At 37.1% G+C, this 22,168-nt stretch overlaps 1 protein-coding gene across 1 annotated transcript in view; it reads left to right on the top strand.

Annotated features, from left to right (window-relative positions):
- Positions 1-7,943, top strand: part of LOC103206155 (pancreatic alpha-amylase) — a 12,065-nt gene extending 4,122 nt beyond the window's left edge. Inside the window, exons 5-10 of the mRNA XM_007951597.2 lie at positions 267-400; positions 1,325-1,447; positions 1,544-1,643; positions 5,921-6,039; positions 6,134-6,259; positions 7,754-7,943. Coding sequence (XP_007949788.1) covers positions 267-400; positions 1,325-1,447; positions 1,544-1,643; positions 5,921-6,039; positions 6,134-6,259; positions 7,754-7,943 — 792 coding nt within the window. The remainder of the gene's footprint in view (positions 1-266; positions 401-1,324; positions 1,448-1,543; positions 1,644-5,920; positions 6,040-6,133; positions 6,260-7,753) is intronic.
- The last annotated feature ends 14,225 nt before the right edge of the window (positions 7,944-22,168 follow it).

The following is a 22,168-nucleotide window of genomic DNA, read 5'->3' as shown; positions in this document are numbered from 1 at the left end:
GCAATCCTACTTCCGTAGTGATACTGCCTCGGAAACCCAAGGAGGGGTCGCTATGAGTCGGGGCCGACTCGACGGCACATAACAACAACATACACTTCAGCTAAATAAATAAATAAAAATTTGAGTGTAAGGGAAACCATTTTGGGTGTTTCAAATGATATAGTTTAAACTCATTTTCTACGTGTCAACATATTGGCTGAAATACTTTACAGTTCTTATGTTAAATGATACATTGTTTTGTTTTGTTTTCCCTATATTTCTGCTAGGTAATTGATCTGGGGGGTGAGGCAATTAAAAGCAGTGAGTACTTTGGCAATGGCCGTGTGACAGAATTCAAGTATGGTGCAAAACTGGGCACAGTTCTGCGCAAGTGGAATGGCGAGAAGATGGCTTACTTAAAGTAAATATAATGATTGTTATTTGAATTATTTCACAGGTCTTTTAGACATATTTTCTCAATATGAATTATCTTCTTAGGCATTCATTTAGTTTAGAAAACTGTCAAGGGCTCAATTATTAGTAATAATTATTATAAATTCCCAAACTATTATGAATTCCCAAACTCCAGTTGGTGGTTGTTATTATGCCAATCACAAGAAACTATGTCTAGAAAACCAGAACATAACCTAGTGATTTTGCTCTGTGTCTGGTGTGATTATATTAGCCTTGGTTAATTTTCTATTATGATAAGGTGATCATTAAAATGATTCTAAAATTTTTAAAACTGCCATACTATGGAATTTACATATGTGAATTAGTTATTGTGAAACATTAAAATGTATATAAGAATACCATATTGAGCCTTATTTGCACCTACTTTGTCCTTCTTTATAATGTGACATGAATGTTGACCTTGCTGAAGTCCATCTAAATTACAATATATTACAATCCATAAAAGAATCTTTCTATAACAACATCTTCTACCTGTTACATGAATACTACAGGGAATCCATACACACACAGAGAGAGAGATAAATGTATTTGTGGAGAGCACATTTTTGCCTATGTAGTTATTATACAGCACATAATCCTATAGAATGACCACTTAATTGGAGAGAGAACTTTTATATGAGGCTACTATGCAAAAAAGAGGAGATCTGGTAGCATAGTGCCTAAGGCACTTGACTGCTAACCAGAAGGCTGGCAGTTCAAACCCACCAGCCACTCCTCGGAAGGAAGGTTGGGCAATCTACTTCCTTAGTGACACTGTCTCTGAAAGCCAAGGAGAGGTTGCTATGAGTCAGGTCCGACTCGAGGGCACAATACAACAACAAACATGCAAAAAAGATATACACACTTAGGTTACTATTTTTTTTTTAAATAGGAACTGGGGAGAAGGCTGGGGTTTCATGCCTTCTGACAGAGCACTTGTCTTTGTGGATAACCATGACAATCAGCGAGGACATGGAGCTGGAGGAGCATCTATTCTTACGTTCTGGGACCCTAGGTAGGAAGAAGTTTTCCTCGTTTTTATCTACCTTTTAATGACAGTAAAAAAAATATATTCTTTTCTTCTACAATAATATCATTTTATGTCATTCAGACTGTATAAAATGGGAGTTGGATTTATGCTTGCTCATCCTTATGGATTTACACGCGTAATGTCAAGCTTCCGTTGGCCAAGACGTTTTGAGAATGGAAAAGTAAGTTTTTGAGTTGTTCAAAATATCTTCTTCTCAAGAAGAGGAAGGATATTTTGGTTTAGTTTCACATGATGCTGTTACATTCACTACCTACTTACCAAATCTTTGTTAAGTACAAACTTGACTCAGGACTCTGATTTAAGTGGATTTACAGTAAATATTGAAGAATTAAAATTCATGGTCTATGTTGTCAAAAAGTTTGCAAGCTGTTTCAGAAATATGATAGATATATCTCCCTCCAAAAAAAAAAAACCTTTAAAATGAACAGCAATGTCTATGTTCTTTTCATAGGTACTTATCGGGTTGCTTGGAGGATTATACAAGTTAACACTTGTAATGAGCTGAAAATAGTGCCTACTCATAAGAAGAGGAGTAAAAATTTGTTAAATACTTTGAAAAGAAGAAGTTATTTGGAATGAAAAGCAAATATATGATCCAGATGAGCTAAGGCTGAGGTTAAATAGGAAACTTTCTTATACAAAGAAAGAAATTATGTATATTAAAGAAGAGAAATTTGCTGACTATTGTAGGAAAGATAAGAATGAGAAAAATGTGTGGGGTATGACAAAGACAAGAATCTGACTAGTGATTTTTAAAAGAAACTTAGAAATAAGATTTTGAAAATATTTGGAATGCTGGTGGAAGACTTTTTTAAAAAACAAACAAACAAAAACACTGAAGATTTCACAAGCAGCATCTTTAATAATTTCATACCAAAAGCAGAAAAATCTTCTTCATTATATGTCAGACAGTTATTTATTCATCTAGATTACTTTCAATTTGAGAAATCCAGTACTTTGTATTGGAACTCTGGTGCCATAGTGCCTAAGGCACTTGACTGCTAACCAGAAGGCTGGCGGTTCAAACCCACCAACCACTCATCAGAAGGAAGGTTGGGCAATCTACTTCTGTAGTGATACTGCCTCAGAAACCCAGGCAGAGGTCGCTATGAGTCAGAGGGCACATAACAATAACAACAACAGTACTTTGTATAGCAACCCATTCCTTTGTTAGACAGCTTTAATATTTAAAAGGTGTCTCTCTAAATTGAACCAACTTCTTAAAATTTCTACTAATGGGTATTATTTCTGACCTTAGGAGTCTTAGGACTGTCTGTTTTCTTTTCTCCCTCATAACATTCCTTCAAATATTTGATGGGCTTTACCTTTTCAAGAATTACCCACACTAATAACTCTTACTTTTATCTACTATTCATCATACGATTTTGACATTAATGACCCCCCTAGACTTTTCTTTTTCTTCCCCTATGATTTTTTTTTTTTTTTTAATGTACCAATCAGCAAAAAGAAATATTAAAGATTTGGTCAATTTTGTAAAGAATATTGTGGTGGATTGATTAGTACTTTGAACCAAAGGGAAGATTGATACTAATATTTATTTAGCAATTTTTCCATCCAAAGTACTATTACAATAAATTATATTATTTTTTACAGCAATCAATACTATCCTTATTTTATAGATGAGGAAACTGAGGCTCAGAGAATTGTGTACTTATTTTTTTTTACCTTTTTTAATTCATATTATTGAAATATAATTTATGTACAGTGAAACACACAAAACTAAAGTGACAGGGGTCAGTGGGTCAATGCATGTTTTTTTTTGGCAGTGTACCCTCCCTTTCCCTCCCAGCTCTGGAAAGCTTCCCTCCATATATAAACCTTTCCTTGACCCTCCACAACAACAAACTAATACTATATTTGTCCTTCTGTGGTTGACTTATTTCACTCAGCATAATGTCCTCCACATTCATCCATAGTATGTGGGGTTTTGCAGACTCTACGTTATTCTTTAGTGCTGCATAGCATTCCATTGTGTATATGTACCACAGTTTGGTCATCCACTCTTCCACTGATGGGCATGTAGGGTATTTCCATCTTTTTGCTATTGTAAATAGTGCTGTGATGAAAATGGGTGTGGATATATCAGTTCCTGTCTTGGCTCTCACCACTCTAAGATAAGTAGCTAGTAATGGGACTCCTGGGTCAAATGGTATCTCCAGTTCCAGCTTTCAAAGGAATCGCCAAACTGCTTTCCAAGTGGTTGTAGCACTTCATGGTCCCACCAGCAGTGTATGTGAGTCTGAATTTCTCCCCATTCCTGCCCACATTTGTTATTTTCTGTCGCGTTCAACCTTGCCATCAGTGTAGAGTGAAATGGTATCTCGTTGTTTTGATTTGCATCTTTCTCATGGCCAGTGATCATGAGTATCTCTTCATGTATTAGCTGGTGACGTTGGTGAAGTGTCCATGTCTTCTGCCATTTTTTCAATTGGATTGTTAATTCCCTTGCTATTGAGGCATTGGAGTTTTCTATAAATCTTAGAGATAAGTCCCTTACCAGATACATAATTAGCGGCAAATAGGAATTGGTTGCTATCACTTTTTGCTTTCTCATGGTGTTGATTTCTTTGTTCCGTATAATTTTCTATGCTGAGCTCGTTTTATTTATGAATTGTGTTATTACTTCCTTCATTGCTATTGTTTTAATATTTGCCAAACATTTGTGCTGGTCTTCTTTTTATTTCGATGTGAAGGTTTATCATTTTTCTTTGAGGTTACCCTGTGATTTATAGTTTTCTTCCCAAGTTTAGAACAATCTATTCTATTTTGTAGTTGTCTTGACTTCCCTACTGTCTAAAAGTTCTGTAACGACACAGGTTTTTACCTCCTTTTGGTTTGTAGTTGTCCTCATTTGTCAATTGATGTCTCTGGTTCCCTGTTTACAATCTTGTAGGCTTATTTTCTTTTGATACTTCCATAGCTGGGTTGGTTTCCGGGTTATATCATCATGTGTGTTAATGGTCACTTGTTGATGGCTGTTGTTGCTTCTCTGTCCAAGGGGCTCCCTTTAGCATCTCTTGTAAGGTTGGCCTGGTTTTAACATATTCCCTTAATTTCTGATTATCTGGAAATGTCCTAATTTCACCATCATATTTGAGGGACAATTTTTCCAGGTATATAATTCTTGGTTGGAAATTTTCTCTTTCATGGTTTTGGATAAACCATCCCATTTTCTTCTCGCCTGCATGGTTTCTGCCGAGAAATGGGAGCTTAGTCTTATTGGTTTCACCTTGTAGGTAACTGGTTTTTCCCATGCTGCTTTCAGAATTCTTTCTTAGTCTTTGGTTTTGCTGATCTTGATGGCGATATGTCTTGGTGATTTTCTTTTGGGGTCTATCCTGTTTGGGGTTTGTTGGACTTCCTGAATGAATATATACTCATCTTTCATCATACCAGGAAAATTCTCTTCCAACAAATCTTTGACAGTTTTCTCGGTGGTTTTATTTGTGTCTTCCTGTTCCGGAATTCTGATTATACATGTTGTTGTTGTTTGCCATCGAGTCAGCCCCGACTCATAGCGACCCCTCCTTGAGTTTCTGAGGCAGTATCACTACGGAAGTAGGATTGCCCAAACTTCCTTCCGAGGAGTGGCTGGTGGGTTTGAACCACCAGCCTTCTGGTGAGCAGTCAAGTGCCTTAGGCACTATGCTACCAGAGCTCCTGGTTTTTCTACCAGTGGGTGGCTAATCCACTTCTATATAGTTCCTTTCAAAGCTCAGGGTTCCAGGGTTATCTTCTGAATCTCTGTCAACTGGTTTCTCTTTTCTTTGTTGAAGAGGGTCTGTGTCAGTTGTCTGCCTATTCCTCCATCTGACCATAAGTCCAAATTTATTAAGTTTTTTTAGCTAGTAGTAAAAGAGCCTGTGTTCTAATAGGAGTTTTCTGGCACTGAAACTCTTGCCTGTTCAGTGACATCTCATTGCCTACGAAACAAAGAAACAAAACTATTGCTGTCAAATCTGTCCTGATTCAAAGCAACCCGATGGGACCGTACAAATGTCCCACAGGGTTTCTCCAAGCCTGTAAATCTCTACAGATGCAGACGGCCACACTTTTCACCTGTGGAGCAGATGGTGGGTTTGAATCGCCGAACTCTCCATTAGCAACTTAAACGGCTTAACCACTATGGCAGCAGGTTTGCTCACACTGCTCATAGTGATATTAATAAGCCATTGCAGTTTCTTAGAAAATGGGAAAATAAGGAAATCCTACCCATGTTTGAAATACAAGCACTGGACAATGAGTCTGGCCTGAGGAACTTTGTAAAAAAGGGTGTTAAAATACCAAAGATATTGGAGTCTAAATATTGCAGAGACAGAAAGAAGCAGCCGGAAAGATTGATTGGGTGTACTGGAAAGGAAGAGGTTAAGTATATGTAATGTTTAAAATCTGAGCTTTTTTCTTTTTCAAATTAAGGATGTTAATGATTGGATTGGGCCACCAAATGATAATGGAGTAATTAAAAGAGTTACAATTAATCCAGACACTACCTGTGGCAATGACTGGGTCTGTGAACATCGATGGCGTCAAATAAGGTAAGAATATTTGTTTAGAAATATGGCCTAATAATGGAATTTTCATTTTCAACTATTGAAGCATTCATCACCATTTTATTTTATTTCTTTTTAGGAATATGGTTGTTTTCCGTAATGTAGTTGATGGCCAGCCTTTTGCAAACTGGTGGGATAATGGAAGCAACCAAGTGGCTTTTGGAAGGGGAAACAGGGGATTCATTGTCTTTAACAACGATGACTGGTAAGAAGATAGCAATTTAGAATAATAGCTTGCACAATGTGCTCTTATTCTTTTTTCCTACTGTTCTTCCACTTTTCTGTGATACCTGAAAAATCTCTTCAGTCACTGGATGAAGAAAAAATAGGCATCAGAAAAGAAGCAGAAGAAGAGAGGTGATGGCTTTTATTCTCCTGGACTATTTATAGTAGGTTTTCTGTTGTCACCAAAGTGCATTTTGTGTGCCCTTCCATAGCATGTGGGTACATAATGCATATGCATATGCATGCACATGCACCCTGCACAAAATACATAAAGTAGCTAAATCAGAGTTGTGAAGACTCTAGAAAGGCATGTCTTGTACTTTTCTTTTTTAGTAATTAAAAAATACTTTCTCGATACTGAAATACTTCTTTTCCAGACCATTCCCTATCTACTTTCATATCTTCTTCTTTGGTGTCCTTTTTTCACCTCTCTGTCTCCTTGGAGAAGCTCTGGTGGTGTAGTGCTGAAGAAATTTGACTGCTAACCAGACGACTGGTGGTTCAAACCCACCAGCCGCTCCTCTGAAGGAAGGTTGGGCAATCTACTTCTGTAGTGACACCACCTCGAAAACCCAAGGGTCGCTATGAGTCGGATTCGACTCCATGCAGTGAGTTTGCTTTGGGTTGGTGTCACCATGGTACAAGTAATTTTGAAAACATATGACAAAGAATATGTATCTTATTGTCAGTGATTTGCTTCAGGAGATTTTTGAATTTTAGTTCTGAATCTTCTTATTACTGGCCTTTTATTTGGCCTTGGCCTCTAGTATATTGATTTCCTTCTATATAGAACTGGGGCTCAGACTACATCTTTTCAAACAGTTGAAATGTCTTAGTCCAAGGCCAGTTTCCATTTATACTTAACTTATTTAGGCTAAATTATATAGTTAACTTCTCTGTCAACTTCCTGGCCAAAACAGTCCATGGCTCGTCCTTCTAATTTTTATTTTTACAGAGAGGAGAAACAAAGTAATTCTTCATAAAACTGTTTTATATTTCAAACCATTCTCTTCTTCACAGAAATGCCTGATTATTGTTCCTGTAGCACAGATTCATTTTAGCCTCTTGAAAAATGAGATTTTTGAAGAGATAATCCATTGAAATTTTGAGATAAATCGATATTTTCTTAAGTACAAATGAGGACCGATTTAAAATATTTTTGTTTACTAAAGGTAATAATTTTATCTGAAGGTGGCAATTCCCTCAAATCTTCACTGATAATCTTTAAGCTTTATTTATGGTAATAATTTCTACCATAAGGAATTACTAGTTCTTCTGTAAATAGTATTTTTGGCCCTGAGAAATCTGTTCAGATCTGTATGAGAGGTCTTTGTGATGGATTTTCTTCTCCCTGAGGCTTTGACTGCTTCGAGTGCTAAGGCACAAAGTTAAACTGTTTCTTTGTTTTAAAGACAGTCTGTATTTTTGCATTAGATTTTTGAATTAAAGTTACATCTTAAATTTTATTTTACAGGGCATTATCTTCAACTTTGCAAACTGGTCTTCCAGCTGGCACATATTGTGATGTCATTTCTGGAGATAAAATTGGTGGTAACTGCACGGGAATTAAAATCTATGTTTCTGGTGATGGCAAGGCTAGTTTTTCCATCAGTAACTCTGCTGAGGATCCATTTATTGCAATTCATGCTGAATCTAAATTATAAAATTTAAATTAAATATGCATACCCAAAAGAATGCCTGTGTATGTCTTTTAATATAGAGATTTAATACTTATGATTTATTATTCTCTAGTAATGTATATGGGAGCTCTGGTAGCATAGTGGCTAAGACACTTGCCTGCTAACCAGACGGCTGGCGGTTCAAACCCACCAGCCACTCCTCGGAAGGAAGGTTAGGCAATCCTACTTCCATAGTGATACTGCCTCGGAAACCCAAGGAGGGGTCGCTATGAGTCGGGTCCAACTCGACGGCACATAACAACAACAACAACAAGTAATGTATATAAGTAATCAACTCAACAAACTCAGAAAAGTGTAACAAATTACATAAAAGTTTACAATAATAAGACAACTTGAAATAACATTTTGCTATGTGTTAGGAGACTCCCTTTAACCTATTGTCAAAGACATTTCTAACTCAGAAAAGCATCTTAAAATACACTTATTGTCATTGAAAACTATTTGCCCAGTCCTGTATGTTGAATGCAAGTCTGCCTGTAATTCTGTAGATTGTTTCTAGCAGTTAAGTAGGGATAGCTAGTTTAATGAATGGGAGCTCTGGGAGTATAGTGCCTAAAGCACTTGACTGCTAACCAGAAGGCTGGAGGTTCAAACCCACCAGCCACTCCTCGGAAGGAAGATGGGGCAATCTACTTCCCTAGTGACACTGCCTCGGAAACCCAAAGAGGGGTCCCTATGAGTCGGGTCCAACTCGACGGCACATAACAACAACAGTTTAATGAATAGGGAACACTGCTGGTATAGTGAGTAAGGCATTTGGCTTCTAATCACAAGGTTGGCAGTTCAAATCCACCAGCTGCTCTGGAAGAGGAACATCAGACAATCTACTTCCATAAAGATTTACAGATTTGAAAACCAAATGGAGGTCGCTATGAGTCAGAATCAACTCTATGGCACTGAGTGGAGATGGGGGGTTTAATGAACATCCCCACGCAAAGCCATTGCATTTGCTTGGTTTTCACAATATGACAGCACTTCTATAGTTAATAGAGTTAAACCATAAAAGAAGCCTTATATATAATCTACAGTTCTTAAGTATACTGAGTTTCTACCGATAAATATTTTATTTCTTTCAAATTACTTGACTTTATACATATGGCTTTTTGTTTCTTCTCTTAACCTCTACTATAGATGTTTATTTAGGGCTTTCATGACACCATATGCCCTTTTTTTTTTCTCCCTAACCCTCTAGGTACTCGTTTGCCTTTACCTTGACTTTTATTTTCTTTTTTTTAACAAGTTGAAAACTATAGGTTTAGAATATGACCTCATTTTTTTAAATTATTTATTTTTATTTTTATTGTGCTTTAGGTGCAAGTTTACAGAGCAGAGTTTGTTTTACATTCTACATTATGTGTGCATTTAGTTTCACTCCTTGTTTACCATCCCCAAACCAAACCCAGTCAACTCCCCTCCTTATCCAGTAACCCTATCCCATGCCCCTAATAGTTATCTACTCCTGTGTGTCCTGCATTTCCTCCATGAGAATGTTGCCCTTCTGGTGCCCTGTGTTCGATTGCTCCAAGAGATGCATTTCCATAGAATAAGTGCATGCATCACCCTGGGTTGAGTGGTCTGCATGTACATCTTGTTTACTATTGGGCTGAGAACAAGCCCTTGGGAGTGAGTTTTATTCCAGGCCCAGAATGTATTCCAGGGCCACCATACTGGGGATCTCACCAGACTCCATCCGACAGTAATTCTGATCATAATTGAGTTTTTGAATTTTGTTCCCCATTTCCCTCCCACACACTCTATCCAGGATCTCCAGATTTGATCCTTTCCTGAGTGGTTAGAATTGGTAGCTGGGCACCATCTAGTTCTAGTCTCAAGGGCCATTGTGCCCTAGGGCTGATTACTTCCAAGAGCCGTTGTTTTTTGCACTATTCTTCACTTCCAATGATAGGAGACCATTAGCTGCATCTTAGATGGCCACTTGAAAGCTTTTAAGACCCTATTCACTACTCACCATTGTAGGATGAGGTACAAACTTTTATGTATTCTGTTGTTCCAATTGAGTCTGGTGTCCCCCAGTACTATGGTCCTGAGTCAGTAGATCCATTGGATCTCTCACCCACAGTGTCTGGGTGTCTGAGAGGGATTACTCTGTGTCTGTCTTCTGTTGTTTCTGTAAGCATTGCAGGTATTTTGTATCACTGGTACCTGTGCAAGATTAGCCTCAGCTGAATCTATCCTTGGTCTGGATTATATTCCTGTTCACTGACTCCCATCTGATCTTCTCCGATGTTTATTTGTTTATCTGTAGCCTGGTGTTTGGTGTTAATGTTTAAATGTGGTATTTGTTAACATTTCTCCTAGGTCTTCTGATGACACTCCATTGTTTTTCTTACATGTAAAATAAAAAATAAAAGGCATACTCAGAAACTCTTTTCCTTTCTTTCTACCTACAAATTTACCTATACTTACCTCCACCATCTAATTCTCCTCCCCTACCCTGTTATAATGAAGGAAGTGCATCCATTGTATCAAACACCATTGCCTGCACTTGTGTTAATTATGCCAAGCTTTTATTCTCAAAATCAATTTCCTGAGGACTTTATTTTAGATTATTTTCTCTCTCTTTCCTTGGTAATCCTTCCAGATTAATCCCTCATATTACAAGTATGAGCCTCTTGCCACGAAAAATACTTGACCCCCAAATATTATTCTAGTATAGCCTCATTTCTTTCAAATCCACCCTGGTCAAACTTCTGTAGTTTCATCACACATTTGTCACCTTCCCATTTTCAGTTACTTTTCTTCTAACATTTCGTTTTCATCATCATCATGTCACTGAGTCTGTGCTTATGTCATCAATGACATATATGTTACTGAACCTAATGAAATCTCCATCTTCATCTAACTTGACAGCATTATTCATATGGTGAGTTACTCTCCTTTGTTCTGTCATTCTACTCTCTCCTTGTTTTTATTCTCTCTCATGAATTGTTATTTTCAGATTCTATGACTGGATCTTCTTCTGTTTGACTTATTTGGATCTAATTCTCTTCATTCTCTATCTTCTGTCTCCTACATGACTGCAACCATTTCTTCAGACTTAAAACCCACCTTGTGGCATAGAGATGTCTATCTCCAATGCTGATATTTTATCATACTTCAGCCTTATATTTCCAACAAATGTTTGAAACTTCACTTTGATGTTTCACCAAACCACTGCCATCAAGTCAATTCCTACTCATGGTGATCTTTCAGGGGGTTCCTGAAGTCCCCCCTTAGGATTTCCAAGATTGTAATAGTTTGTAGAAGCAGACTGCCTCATCTTTCTCCTGCTGAGCAGCTGGTGGTTTTAAACCACCAACATTTTGGTTAGTAGCCTAATGCCTTAACCAGTGCATTACTCAGTGTCATTGAGTCTATTCGACTCATAGAAACCCCTCCTTGGGTTTCTGAGGTGGTATCTCTATAGAAGTAGATTGCCTAATTTTCCTTCAGAGGAGTGGCTGGTGGGTGAACTGTCTGCCTTCTGGTTAGCAGTCAAATGCCTTAGGCATTACACCACTAGAGCTCCCTGGTATTTTGTAAACATCTCAAATTTTACCAATCCAAAGAGGACACTTCATATTTTTATTTTCTTCCATAAACCTTTTGCTTTCCTTACACGCCATAACTAACTTACGAGATACAGGTATGTTACTGTTTTTTTGTTTTCTTTTGTTTTTTAATTTCTTTCAACTACTCTTCCTATCCACTCAGATAAACTTTAGCAAGATCTACTAATCGTGTCTTCAAAATATATATCTTGATTCCTTGCACTTCTATCATATCCTCAGCCACCTCCTCATTCAAGTCTGCCTCCTCTCTTGCTTGCATTACATTATAATTACCCAACTAGTCTCTTTCAAGTGTTTTACTCCTTTGATTGATTTTTACCAATGATTGCACAATTATATTCATAAAATTTAAATCAAATAATAAATTTTCCCTTTTAAACATCCTAAACTTTTATTTCACTTCGAATGAAATCCTAACTGTTCATAGTAAAACCATCTGTTGTCTGATCTAAACTTTGCTCAGCATCTACTTTAGCTCATCTTTCAACCGCTCCATTCTCTACTCTGTAGCCAGAGTCACCTTTCAAATCAGAAAAACAAAATAAAACACCACCACAACAACAACCATAACAACATCCCAACAACAACAATATCAATACAACATATATTTTCCCAAAATATCATCAATGAATTAACATTATCCTTAGGATAAAAGACCAAAGTTCTAACCAGAACTCTAACACCCTCCTGCTTCTGAAACCTCGGCTTATATAACTCTTCTCTTTAAGCACTGCTCTGGTTACCTAGTGCTGCTCTGACAAGAAATATACCACAAATGGTATGACCTTAACAAACAGGAGTTTATTCTTTCAATTTGGAGGCTTGAAGTCCAAGCTCAAAGTGCCTGGCTCTAGGGGCTGGGTGAAAGCCCCTCAACTTTGGGGTCCAGCTCTGCCTCTTGCTCCCAGCCCACTGGAGCTAGAGGCATTTCTTCACTCAGACAGCTGCTAGATGCTGAGTCTAGGAAGCCCCAAGGTTGACAAGTAAAAAGGCACAGTTCTGATATTACCAAACCACATGGAAGGCCATTAATTTAAGTCCATTGTCAATCCCAAGGTCGGGAGCATAGCACACTGTGGAGCAACGATGTGGCTACGTGCAGGGTCCAAGTGCGCCATAGGCTAGAGACGATTCCCAAGGCTTTTCCTTATATACAGGAAGCAGACCACATCCCAAAGCCAGCTAGCTACACAGGTGCATGGTAGATTCCACCAGGGAGTTGATTGCCAGTCTCATCATGGGGAATAACTACCACCAGCTGTCCAGCCACTCAACCAGGCTCAACCAGGTTGACACACAAACATAACTACCACAAGCGCTATTCTCTAACTTTACTAATCTTTTGGTTTTTCAAAGTGAACAAGCTTCTTTTTAGCTCCTTAGTTCAAGGAGCATTCTGCTCCTTGCAACTGAAATGTTCTTTCCTCTAGTCTACCCCTAGTTAATTCCACTCATCTTTCAAATCTTAGTGAAAAGGACAGTCCTCCCTGCATGTTTACCTTGACCCAGCACTAGGTCATGATGACTGTCTCTCCCTTTTCAGCACTCATCATAGCATTAGGTCTGTTTTGCTCTTTACTGAATTCCTAGTTCCAAAACAATTATCAGTAACACATTAGGCAAGAGACCAGTAATTATTTGGCTAGTGAATTAAGATAACTGAAAGGAAGAAGAAGAAAAAATATATCAATTTTGGAGGAGAAGATTGATATTGAAGATTACTGCATTAAAAATCATAAAAGTCACTAGGAAGTCAAATACTTTGGTGATACTCCATCGTGTTCTCAAGATGTTTAAGCCATACTCATTGCCATCAAGCTCATTCTGAGTCCTAGCTGTCCTGTAGAACAGAGTTGAATTGCCTGGTAGGGTTCCCAAAGCTGAAATCTTTATGGAAGCTGACTGCCATAGCTTTCTCCATCAGAGCCACTGGTGGGTTTCAAGCACCAACCTTTTGGCTAGCAGTCAAGCTTTTAACCACTACATCACCAGGGCTCCTTTTAAAAGCCACAAGAGCAATCCATTTTTTGTGAGTGTGCCCCAAGGAAGTGAATCAACAAATCAAATTAATCAAGTTAAAAAACAATATTGGGAAAATGATGGTACACTAGTCTAGATAAAATGTATTTGTAAACCATATTTATTATTTTCTGAGAGCTTTTTCATGTTTTTGTCCTCAGAAGGAAGGTTGGGCAATCAACTTCTAGTGATATGCCTCAGAAAGCCAACAAGGGATTGCTTTGAGTCAGATCTAAATTGACGACAGTGTGTTTTTTTTGTGTAATGACTTGTTAAAAATGTCTTGCTTTAAATGTTTCATTTTATCTGTAGAACTAATTCTACTCTGAGTCTGAAGGAGTTGTTGTTGAGTCAGTTCTGACCCGTGGTGATCCCTTGTATGTCTGAGTAGAACCATAGTCCACAGGCTCATCAATGTCTGGTTTTCTGGGGGCAGATTGCCAAGCCTTTCTCCCAAGGCACCAGTGGGTAGGCTTTAACCTCCAATCTTTCTATTAGCAACCAGCACATTAACTATGAGAAACTCCAGGCCTATTTATTTTTCTCATGAAAGGGAATATACCTATTTGTGTTGAAAAATAGCCAATATCCATCATTAGACTTTCATTTACAAGACAAAACCTAGCCAACAGATGTATAATCATGGGTATTTGGGACATTAACTCAGTGCCTGATCCAGAGCAAGCTTGGTACATTATGGCTATTGGTATTATTGTGGATTTCACTGTCATTATTGCTATCATTCAACTTCTAAGTGCACAGAGGTGCTAGATGAAAATATAATAAAAGCTTCCAAGAAGGCACTTATGTGTAACCAACCAAACAGATCACTTCCTGTGGCATAAAGCAAAAATTCAGAAAATTTTTGCAGAAGACAGAAACATTCCTAAACATGCATCCAAAGATTCTAAGATTTTCTATCTTGTGGATACCTCAACATAAATTCCTTTTTCCATTTTAAAGGTGACTAGAAAAAAAATGGGACTAGCTTTATTGAGTTTCATTTTTTCCTTCTGCTCTTTAGCCCTTCCAATTGTCTTTGAAAAATAAAAATAAAAATAAAAAACAAATCCAGCTAGATATAAAGACAAAATATCTGGCTATAGCAGATGCCGCTTACCATATGTAGCAGAAAATCAATAAATTTTAGAAGAAATTATTTAAGAACTCTAGTAAAAACAATACTTAAAAAAACAATAAAGTGAAAAGTGATATACACAAAGACCTTTAAAGGGTCTTTTCTTTCACCTGAAATTGAACACATGGACAAATACACAGTCACTTTGCTCTCTTTATTTTTGAACATAAACTCTGGGAAGAAAAAAAAAAGAAGAGAAAGAGAAATTAAAATGTGGCTAAGAGCCACTCACATCATCTATTTTTAGGTGCAAATAGGCTGGTTGAAAGTGTTCAGATACAAAGAACCCTAAGTGTAGACTAGAAAAGAAGGTGATATTTATTAATTTCACATCTGCCAAATGCAACCCCATATTTTTTTCTTTGATACGTTTAAAGGTTTGTGTGTTTTGTCAGTCATGAAATGGTTATATTTTAAACATCAATTCAGTTAGTGGACATTTATGGAGCACTTCTCTGAACCTCAATTTTCCATCTATAAAATGAAAAGAATATACTCTCATAGTTTGTTGTGATTATTAAATTAGAAATAATTTACAATATACTAATTACTATTGCTGGCTAACTCATTTCCTATTAACTCAGTGACTTAATTCTCTATAATGAGGAATGGAAAATGGATACTTTCTTAATGTCTAACTCAAAAAAAAAAAAAAAGAAAATCATGAAGCTTTGGAATTGGAGCAGAAAGTGATATTGTCATGCCAGATTCAGCCTGGATTCCATAGCCTGAAAACTAGTGGACAGAAAATCCCTGTATTGAATTTAGAGTTGTTTCTAATTCAGTTTTCAGTCCTGTAAGAATTCTGCTATCAGAAGCTTCAGCCTCAATTTGTTTATTATGCTCAGGCATCCAGTGAGTGCTGTAAGTCCACAAGTAAAGATTAAGTAAATTTGTAGGTTTACAATGAAAACTCCCATTAATCAATCAAACATATATTTATGAAATGCACAGCACTCTTTTAGGTGATTGAGAATATGTTATCCATGTTAAGTACAGGGATAATTGGGAAAGTTAAATATAACTTTATCTTATGTTAAAATTAATTATATATAATGAAGAAAATAAATTATATATAATGAAGTATGCAGGGCAGGCTGTTTGATTCCCAAAGAGGAAGATACACATGTGCTGGAATGAGCTGGGAAAGTTTCAGGGAAAAGGATGAGGATTTGTGAAGAAGAGAAAAGCTTAGAGGTGGACATAGTCCAAGAAAAAAGGTATGACAAAGGCATGAAAGAATGAAAGTAAGATTCTGTGTAGAAGTGAATAGATAAATTGATTAATGAGGTTGATTTATGGGATACTGTTCCCTGGGTGAGGAGCCCTGGTGGCACACTGGTTAAACACTCATCTGCTAATTTAAATGTTGGAGTCTGGAACCTGCCAGCCACTCTATGGGAGAAAATGTGGTAGTCTGCTTCCATAAAGATCACGACCTTATAACCTTTATGGGGCAGTTCTATTCCATCCTAGAGGGTCACTATGAGTTGGCATCGACTCCATGGCAGTAAGTTAGTACTAGGTAGTTCAAATGGTTAACACCAGCTGCTAACTGAAAGATTTGATTTGAGTCCATCCAGATGTGTCTCTGAAGAAAGGCCTGGCAACCCACTTTCAAAAAAATCAGCTATTGAAAATATTATGGAGCACAGTTGGACTCTGACACACAGGGGCCACCATGAGTTGGAATCAACTAGATGGGAACTGGTTAATGGAAAATAGCTTGGGAAAGTAGATTGGGAGTGAAAGTACAACAACCCACTTCCTGTCCAGGATTTTTTTTTTTTTTTAAAGGAGACTTGACATGCTCTCACACCAGCAATGCTACCTCTGAATCTGAATGTGTCACTCTATATACAAGATAATCATATACTTTCACTAGAAAATTCTAAGACCTATCATTCTTTATATTATATCGCAACAGAAGTAGTTTATTAATTTTTAGTGGTGTTCTTGGTGGTGTTACATTACCTTTACAGTTTGCTGCTGTCCATTTTCCCTTGAATCCTCCAGTAGTTTAAATGAAACTGCAGGCCACTTGTACATAGGTCTGACAATCTTTAAATCTCTTCGGATTTGCACAAACCTGTATTTGCCAGTTCTCACTCAGGACTTCTATTGTCATGTTTTGAAATAATTGATTTTGATTGACCACCTGCTTCCTGCTTACTATTTTTATACCATTGAGGATGGAAATAAGAGAACTATCCCTTGATATAACTGTCAGTCAAGTGACAACTCACATATCCGATGAAATTAAAAAAGGCCCCTTAATCTACCAAGAATGGGTGATTCTTGTTATACTACTGAATTAGTAGAAGAAACTTCACATCTAAAATTTTTCCTATTTTATAATGAGTATTAAAAAAATAAAGTATAAAATTGCATCCAGCAAAATACCCTTTCAATGATGGTATACTTAAAAAATTTTTATTTGAGAAGGAAAAATATTGCTTGATATAAAATATTTTCTGCCATTTCTTCTAAATGTATACTTATTTAAGAAAGACAGGCAAAAAAAGGAAGGAAAATTTTAAAAGGGACTAAGAATTCAGTAGAACTTCATCTGAGAATTAGAATGTTTCCTGCAAAATAAAGTTCCCTTTTGCATAGGAGTTTTTCCATTTCTCATAGTATTACTACATAGAAAAAATTTGGATGTGCCAGATTAGAGTTTCCTTTTTTTCTCTGTTCTGGTTTCTTATTAACTGAAAAGCCAAAGAAAGCATAATCATGATAGAAATGAAAACACTCCCGTTACTTGTTGTTGTTGTTGTTATGTGTCATCGAGTCAGACCTGACTCATAGCAACCCATCGTTGGGTTTCCGAGGCAGTATCACTACAGAAGTAGATTGCCCTATCTTCCTTCCCTGATATATAAGATAATGCAGTTTGTGTCAGTTGAAAAGGGGGCTTCCTAAAGGTGAACCACAGAATTAGGTGGACATTCCCACTCTCTCTCTCACTCTCTGTCTCCTGCTCTCTCTCTCTCTGTCTCCTGCTCTCTCTCTCTCTCTCCCTCCCTCCCTCCCTCCTGAACTGGGACAGGCCTCCTCTGGGCTGCAGCATAGCCCTTCCTAGAGGGAAAAAAAACAGATATTTTTATCTATGTATAAATCACTCTTTCACTGATTGAAAGAGTAGGAGCTTGACTACTTGTGCCCCATATTTCCTTCCAAATTCATCAAAAGGGCAAGTTATCTCATTTCTTCTAATGAGTAAATGGACAGAGAAAAGCCTGATTGTTACCCAACTGTAGCTATTCCTCAGGAAAAGAAATATAAAGCGGAGGAGGAAAAAAAAAAAAAAAAAGCTCTTTTCCACAATCTACTCCAGTAGAGATACCTCTTGGAAACCCAAGAAGGGGTCTCTCTGAGTCAGAAAAAAACTCAATGGCAGTCAGTTTGTTATTTTTGGTGTTTTGAAGTATAGCATATTGTATTAAAATTCCCCATTTTAAAAGAAGAAACCATATTATATGAGAACACTAGAGACAAAAAAAGATCTCTGAGTGATACAGACATACATTGCAGATATTGTGGGTTCCTGACAGACACCAAAATAAAACGAATATCACAATAAAGTAAGTGACATGAATTTTTTAATTCCCAAGTGTATTTAAAAGTTATGTTTACCCTATACGTTGTCCAATAAGTGTGCAGTAACATTATGAAACAGGTTGAAATATTGTGAGATTTACCAAAATGTGATACACACATGTGAAATTAGCACATGCTATTAGAAAATGGCTCCAATAGATTGGCTTGAGACAGGGTTGTCACAAACCTTCAATATGTAAAAAACACTGCATCTGAGAAGCACAATAAAGGAAAGCATAATAAAAATGAGGTATGTCTAGAGTTCTTTCTGTTTCTTACTTTCCTTCACTAATGATATTTTGATAGAAGTGAAGGGTCTTTGTAGTTGTCTTTTGTTGCTTTTGAATTCCTGTCCATGCCCCATTATTTTCCTTGGTATTCTTCCTCCTCTTTTTGGAACACTCCTACACTCAAGCAACATTTGGTCATCAAGAACTCAGAGAGAATATTCAACAACCAAAGACTCCCAGACTCCTCCAGTAAAAGCTTACGGACAAGAAGAAGTAGATGGTGCCTGGCTACCGCCATTGACTGTTCTGATTAGGACAGCACGAGACAGACCCTGATAGACAGGGAGAAAAATGAAGAGCAGAACTCAAGTTCTTAAAAAGCCCAGACTTACTGCACCAATTGAGATTAGAGGGCTCCCTAAGACTATTGACTGTGTCCTGATCTTCTCTTTAAACCTTGAACCACAACAATGCCCTGAGGTCGCCTTTTAATGAAATAACAGATTAGTACAAAAAATAACGGATATTACCCATAAGTACAGTGCTCCATTCAAAAACCATCACTATGAGACAAAACACTCAACAATTAGTCTGAAGCGAATATGAAAAGACAAGGAGGCAGGGAAAGTAAAGCACTCGAAGTAGTAAAATCAGAATGCAACTAAAAAGAATGTTGACACATTGCAAAAATTTGTAGTTAATGTCACTGAAACTTGTCTAGAAATTGTCAAATGGTAACCGAATTTACTGTGTAAACTCACTGAAAATATTTCCTGATGAAACATTACTTTTTTAAAAAGCTTATGAAGTCTTCCCCCAAAATAGATTTTGTTGTTGTTGTTGTTAAATAATCTGAAGAACGTAACCATTACTCAAAAGAAGCTTGACCTAATCCAGTGAGTGTTGTCCTTCTGAGAAGAGGGGGATTTGAACACAGAGGGAAGCTGGCTATGTGAAGACAGAGGCAGAGATTTGAACTATGTTGCCAACAGCCAAGAAATTCCAAGGATTGCCAATAACCACCAGAAGCTAGAAGAGGCAAGGAAGGATTCTTCCCCAGAGCCTTCAAAAGAGTTTCACTGTGCTCATTCCTTGATTTCAGACTTCTCCCCTGCAGAACTCTGAGAAAATAAATTTCTGCTTTTCAAGGTGCCCAGTTTGGAGTACTTTCGAAGCTATTTTCCACTAACCAGTTCCCGTCTAGTTGATTCCAACTCATGATGGCCCCTTGTGTGTCAGAGTCCAACTGTGCTCCAAAATGTTTTCAATAGCTGATTTTTTTTGGAAGTAGGTTGCCAGGTCTTTCTTCAGAGACACATCTGGATGGACTCAAATCCCAAATCTTTCCGTTAGCAGCTGGTGTTAACCATTTGAACTACCTAGTAATAACTTACTGCCATAGATTTGATGCCAACTCGCAGTGATCCTCTAGGGTGGAATAGAATTGCCCCATAAGGTTTACAAGGTTGTAATCTTTATGGAAGCAGATTGCCACATTTTCTCCCACAGAGTGGCTGGTGGGTTCCAGCCTCCAATATTTAGGTTAGCAGATGAGTGTTTAACCAGTGTCCACCAGGGCTCCTCACCCAGGGAACAGTATCCTATAAATCAACCTCCTTAATCAATTTATCTATTCACTTCCACACAGAATCTTACTTTCATTCTTTCGTGCCTTTGTCATACCTTTTTTCTTGGACTATGTCCACCTCTAAGCTTTTCTCTCCTTCACAAATCCTCATCCTTTTCCCTGAAACTTTCCCAGCTCATTCAGCACATGTGTTTCTTCCTCTTTGGGAATCAAACAGCCTGCCCTGCATACTTCATTATATATAATTTATTTTCTTTGTTATATATAATTAATTTTAACATAAGATATAGTTATATTTAACTTTCCCAATTATCCCTGTACTTAACATGGATAACATATTCTCAATCACCTAAAAGAGTGCTGTGCATTTCATAAATATATGTTTGATTGATTAATGGGAGTTTTCATTGTAAACCTACAAATTTACTTAATCTTTACTTGTGGACTTACAGCACTCACTGGATGCCTGAGCATAATAAACAAATTGAGGCTGAAGCTTCCGATAGCAGAATTCTTACAGGACTGAAAACTGAATTAGAAACAACTCTAAATTCAATACAGGGATTTTCTGTCCACTAGTTTTCAGGCTATGGAATCCAGGCTGAATCTGGCATGACAATTATCACTTTCTGCTCCAGTTCCAAAGCTTCATGATATTCTTTTTTTCTTTTTTTGAGTTAGACCTTAGGAAAGTATCCATTTTCCATTCCTCATTATTGAGAATTAAGTCACTGAGTTAACAGGAAATGAGTTAGCCAGCAATAGTAATTAGTATATTGTAAATTATTTCTAATTTAATAATCACAACAAACTATGAGAGTATATTCTTTTCATTTTACAGATAGGAAAATTGAGGCTCAGAGAAGTGCTCCATAAATGTCCACTAACTGAATTGATGTTTAAAATATAACCATTTCATGACTGACAAAACACACAAACCTTTAAACGTATCAAAGAAAAAAATATGGGGTTGCATTTGGCAGATGTGAAATTAATAAATATCACCTTCTTTTCTAGTCTACACTTAGGGTTCTTTGTATCTGAACACTTTCAACAAAACTATTTGCACCTAAAAATAGATTATGTACCATAGTTTGGTCACCCACTCTTCCACTATAAATCTAAGAGATAGGTCCCTTGTCAGAGATGTAATTATTGGCAAATATGAATTTGTTGCTGTCATTTTTGTTATGTGCTCTTTCATGGTGTCGATTTCTTTATTCCATATAATTTTCTATGTTGAGCTCTTTTTGTTTATGAGTCATATTATCACTTCCTTTACTGTTGTTGATTTAGTATTTGCTGAATATTTATGCTGGTCCTCTTTTTTGATGTGAAGGTTTATCATTTTTCTTTGAGGTTACCCTGTGATTTATAGTTTTCTTCCCAAGTTTAGAACAGTCTGTTCTATCTGGTGGTTGTCTTCACTTCCATACCATCTAGAAGTTCTGTGACAACAGTTTTTTCCCTCTTTTTGGTTTGTAGTTGTCCTCATTTGTCAATTGATGTATCCAGTTCCCTGTTTAGAATCTTGTAGGCTTCTTTACTTTGGATACTTCCATAGCTGGGTTGGTTTCTGGGTTACATCATCATGTGTGTTAATGGTCAGTTGTTGTTGGCTGTTGTTGCTTCTCTGTCCAAGGGGCTGCCTTTAGCATCTCTTGTAAGGTTGGTCTGGTTTTAACAAATTCCTTTAATTTCTGAATATCTGGAAATGTCCTAATTTCACCATCACATTTGAGGGACAATTTTGCCTGGTATATAATTCTTGGTTGGAAATTTTTCTCTTTCAGGGTTTTGGATAAACCATCCCATTGCCTTCTCGCCTGCATGATTTCTGTCAAGAAATCTGAGCTTAGTCTCATTAGCTGCCTCTTGAAGGTACCTGTTGATTTTTCCCATGCTGCTTTCAGGATTCTTTCTTTGTCTTTGGTTTTGCTGAGCTTGATGATGATATGTCTGGGTGATTTTCTTTTGGGGTCTATCCTGTTTGGGGTTCGTTGGGCTTCCTGAATGGATGTATCCTCATCTTTCATCAT

The sequence above is a fragment of the Orycteropus afer genome, unplaced genomic scaffold, assembly GCF_000298275.1.
Source record: "Orycteropus afer afer isolate SDZICR_OR568_19922 unplaced genomic scaffold, OryAfe1.0 scaffold00301, whole genome shotgun sequence".
In the NCBI taxonomy this organism is placed as follows: Eukaryota; Metazoa; Chordata; class Mammalia; order Tubulidentata; family Orycteropodidae; genus Orycteropus; species Orycteropus afer.
Note: the sequence above shows the minus strand (reverse complement) of the source record. Positions and strands in the feature narration are given on the sequence as shown.